At 47.0% G+C, this 3,980-nt stretch overlaps 1 protein-coding gene across 1 annotated transcript in view; it reads right to left on the reverse strand.

Annotated features, from left to right (window-relative positions):
• Window positions 1-888: 888 nt before the first annotated feature.
• wdr19 (WD repeat domain 19) overlaps window positions 889-3,980 on the reverse strand; it is a gene marked incomplete at its 5' end in the record, with an annotated part of 29,712 nt that continues 26,620 nt past the window's right edge. The window contains 8 exons of the mRNA XM_084454469.1: window positions 889-977; window positions 1,358-1,481; window positions 1,605-1,681; window positions 2,168-2,291; window positions 2,535-2,685; window positions 2,917-2,998; window positions 3,376-3,500; window positions 3,868-3,964. Of these exons, the coding sequence (XP_084310595.1) occupies window positions 1,367-1,481; window positions 1,605-1,681; window positions 2,168-2,291; window positions 2,535-2,685; window positions 2,917-2,998; window positions 3,376-3,500; window positions 3,868-3,964 (771 nt within the window). The 3' untranslated portion in view covers window positions 889-977; window positions 1,358-1,366. The remainder of the gene's footprint in view (window positions 978-1,357; window positions 1,482-1,604; window positions 1,682-2,167; window positions 2,292-2,534; window positions 2,686-2,916; window positions 2,999-3,375; window positions 3,501-3,867; window positions 3,965-3,980) is intronic.

Below are 3,980 nucleotides of genomic sequence, written 5' to 3' on the forward strand. Positions count from 1 at the left end.
TACTTCCGATTTACAAAGAATATGAGAACATTTCAGCAGTCACAGGATTTGAACCCATGCTGCGGGAGCAGAACATGCATTTGCCCTTAGCCAGTGGGCTAACACAGAGCTCTCCATCCAAGAGCTTGGCCATCAGATCTACACATTAGTTCAGATTGACAAGAATACGAGAAACTTTCAGCGGCTGTAGGGATCTAAGGCACGCTGCAGAGAAAGGCTTCTCCCTCATTCCTCTCCCTCATCCACTCATCCTTCTCCCTCATCCCACTCATCCTTCTCCATCATCCACTCAACCTTCTCCCTCATCCCACTCATCCTTCTCACTCATCCCACTCATCCTTCTCCCTCATCCCACTCATCCATCCCTGCACACATCTACTGCTCCTCAAACATATTTAAACAGAGTTCCAGAATAACAGAGGAAAATAATGTCTTGAAGCACGATTTTAACTCATATGCCAACTAGGAAGACGTACCCTCCTCACTCAATCCACCATTCATCCAGACTGACGTAGTTAAGAATGAAAATGGCACATGAAGAGGACTCTTTAAAGACTCATATTACTCAATATAACGGTCACATTATTAATCAACATTAATTTGTACGACGACTGACAATAAATGATGTAATGTTGGTGTTGTGATGAGTTTGTTTCCATATGTTTATTGAGGTGAAATGCTTCAGTATCTGGCCATGCAAAACGTCATTTCATTTTCATTCAAAGAGTAAAAACATTTTGAATAAATTCTCAATATTTATGAAAAAGAACTTTCTCAAAATATATTTATATATATATATACACACAACACATCAACGAATTGTATTTGTTAATATGTACAGTAATGTCATGTTTAAGTGTTAACTCAGGCTGTACATATACGTGTAGTGGAAAAAATAATTAAAGACAATCCAGAGACCAAAGTTGAAAGAGGGGTGGTTGTTGAACGTCACGGCTGCCAGTACGACACAGCGAGATCTGAGAACATAACTTATATTAGTCTTACAGGGGATGACTGTCATTGGATGGATCATTCAGGGGCTGACTGTCATTGGATGGATCATTCAGGGGCTGACTGTCATTGGATGGATCATTCAGGGGCTGACTGTCATTGGATGGATCATTCAGGGGCTGACTGTCATTGCATGGATCATTCAGGGGCTGACTGTCATTGGATGGATCATTCAGGGGCTGACTGTCATTGGATGGATCATTCAGGGGCTGACTGTCATTGGATGGATCATTCAGTACAACGTTGAAAATGACAAGCATTGAGGGTGTGCAACGAAGGTATGTGTATGTGTACATGTCGCTCCTAGTGTGTGTGTGTGTATGTGTGTGTATGTGAGTGTGTGTACCTCTGTGTATCAGTTCTCAACCTCATCAGTCTGCAGGTAGCTGGAGCAGTCCGAGATCTTCTTCACCCGGTTCACACTCAAAGTCTCAGAGCACATCGGACACACATTCTCCGTCTCCAACAGCCTAAACACACATGCACACACACGCGCGCGCGCACACACACACAGATATCAGAGTGATGGAGCACATGTCAACAGAATGAATAGCCGGAACTGATGTGTGTGTGTGTGTGTGTGTGTTACTCACAAGATCAGCTGTGAGTAGAGAGCAGGGAATTCACAATGAGGACACATGGACCAGTCCTCTTTCAGCATATGACGCCCCTGAAAAACAAAGGTTTGCAGCATCTGTTTACATGTGGCACTGCACTTTGCATGTATAATACTGTTTGTTATGTGTTTAGGATGTATATAGAAACTGTTTGCTACGCATGAAAGCACTTTAAGTATTGCCATTTAATTTCGCTGAGCTCGTGCGCAATGACAATAAAGTGAACTTGAACTTGAGAAGAGAAGAAAGGACTATGTAACTGAACGTGTCACACGCTGCTCTGTGAGGGGGAGGAGGGCAGGTACCTTTGCTTTCGGGTGTGTGTGTGTGTGTGTGTGTGTGTGTGTGTGTATGTGTGAGGGAGAGGTACGTTGGTATTTGTGTGCGTGTTGTATGTGTGTGATTGAGAGTGTGTGTGTGGGGGGGTACGTTGGCATTCGTGTGTGTGTTGTGTGTGTGTGTGTTGTGTGTGTGAGTGAGAGTGAGAGTGTGTGTGTGTGAGTGAGAGTGTGCGTGTTTGTGTGTGTGTGTGCGCGTACTGTGGCTATGCAGTAGGGCAGGTTGTTCTTGCAGGCGGTACACAGCAGCTCGTTCTGGGGCAGCTGGAAGCCGCAGTACGGACACGGCGTGTTCTCCTCCTCCAGCTCCGTGGTGTCAGGCCGGCTGGGACGGGACAGACCAACCAGCGTGGAGGGAGGGGTGGAGAGCGCAGGACGGGACAGACCAACCAGCGTGGAGGGAGGGGTGGAGAGCGCAGGACGGGACAGACCAACCAGCGTGGAGGGAGGGGTGGAGAGCAACGGTGTGGATTTTATTAGGAGACCAATGAGGTGTAAAAAAAGGACAGAGATAAAACAAATAAACATGTGTGTGTGTGTGTGTGTGTGTGTGTGTGTGTCAGCTCACCGGACCATGGCCTCTATCTTCTTCCTGTATTTGGGGTCGATCCGGTTGCGGTACTCCGGTCTCATCAGCATGGCGGCGAAGCTGAAGGCGGAGTTCCTCAGGCCGGCGCGGTGACACTCAATCACCGCCGACGTCAGGATGGGCACGATGTCTGCACACACACACACACACACACACACGGTGTGTCATCACATGCATCTGTCTGCCGGCTGTGCTTTAGTATGAAACAGAGAGAGGGAGAGAGAGAGGAGAGGAGAGAGGAGAGAGAGGAGAGAGAGGAGAGAGAGGAGAGAGAGAGGAGAGAGAGGAGAGAGAGGAGAGAGAGAGAGGAGAGGGAGGGAGAGAAGGAGAGGGAAAGAGAGAGGGAAAGAGAAGAACTCACGAGAGGGGAACCTGCTGATGTTGTTGGAGACTCTGATGAGCATGCGCGCCCCCTTCAGGTGATCTCCTCTCTTCACATGGATCTGGAACCAAAAGACAAGAACCAATCACTGATGAACAAAGCCATCAAGAACCAATCACTGATGAACAAAGCCATCAAGAACCAATCACTGATGAACAAAGCCATCGATAACCAATCATAACCACTGATGAACAAAACCAATAACCAATCAGTGATTGTTAAAATCATCAGTAATCAATCACTAGTCACCATAACCAATCAATCACTGATCACTAACCAATCATTGATTCACTAATAACCAATGACTGCTAAAATCAGCAAGAACCAATCATTGATCAATAGAATCGGAGAACTAGAGAGAAATAACAATGTGAATGAAGGATGGGAGGGGTGTGTGTGTGTGTGCGTGTGTGTGTGTGTGTGTGTGTGTATAGAGACCTTGACCAGGATGTAGGAATGCAGGATCATTAGGTTGGTGGCCATCTCTGCTGGGATCTTGATCTTCTGTGTCTGCAGTTCTGTGTACATGCTGAACAGCACGTCATGGGCGTTACGGTAGTTCCCTGAAACACACACACACACACACACACACACACACACACACACACACACACACACACACACACCTTATACACTCGTGACTCGGTAGAATGTATTTCAAATGTCAGAGAAGTGTGTTTCTGCCTAGTGTGTGTGTGTGTGTGTGTGCTTGTATGCGCCTCTGTCTGTGACTGTTTACTATTGAGTATGTGTGTGTGTGTGTCCATGCCACTGGTCCATGAATTCTGATTGTATACTGACTGAGCTTTTAGTATTCCTGTCCCTGTATGTCATTTTCTCTATGTGGACATGAATAAATGGTTAAAATGTATGTGTGTGTGTGCGTGTGTGTGTGTGTGCGTGTGTGTGTGTGTGTGTGCGCGTGTGTACCCGCAGACTGCTCCTCCCGGGCGATGATGATGGCGGTGCGCGCCGCTTCTCGGTACTGCTGCAGCGCCATGTAGAGACGGAACAGGTACTTGGCATCCTGGGAAGGGGGGCGG

The sequence above is a fragment of the Borostomias antarcticus genome (genome assembly GCF_949987555.1).
Source record: "Borostomias antarcticus genome assembly, chromosome: 20".
NCBI classification, from domain to species: Eukaryota; Metazoa; Chordata; class Actinopteri; order Stomiiformes; family Stomiidae; genus Borostomias; species Borostomias antarcticus.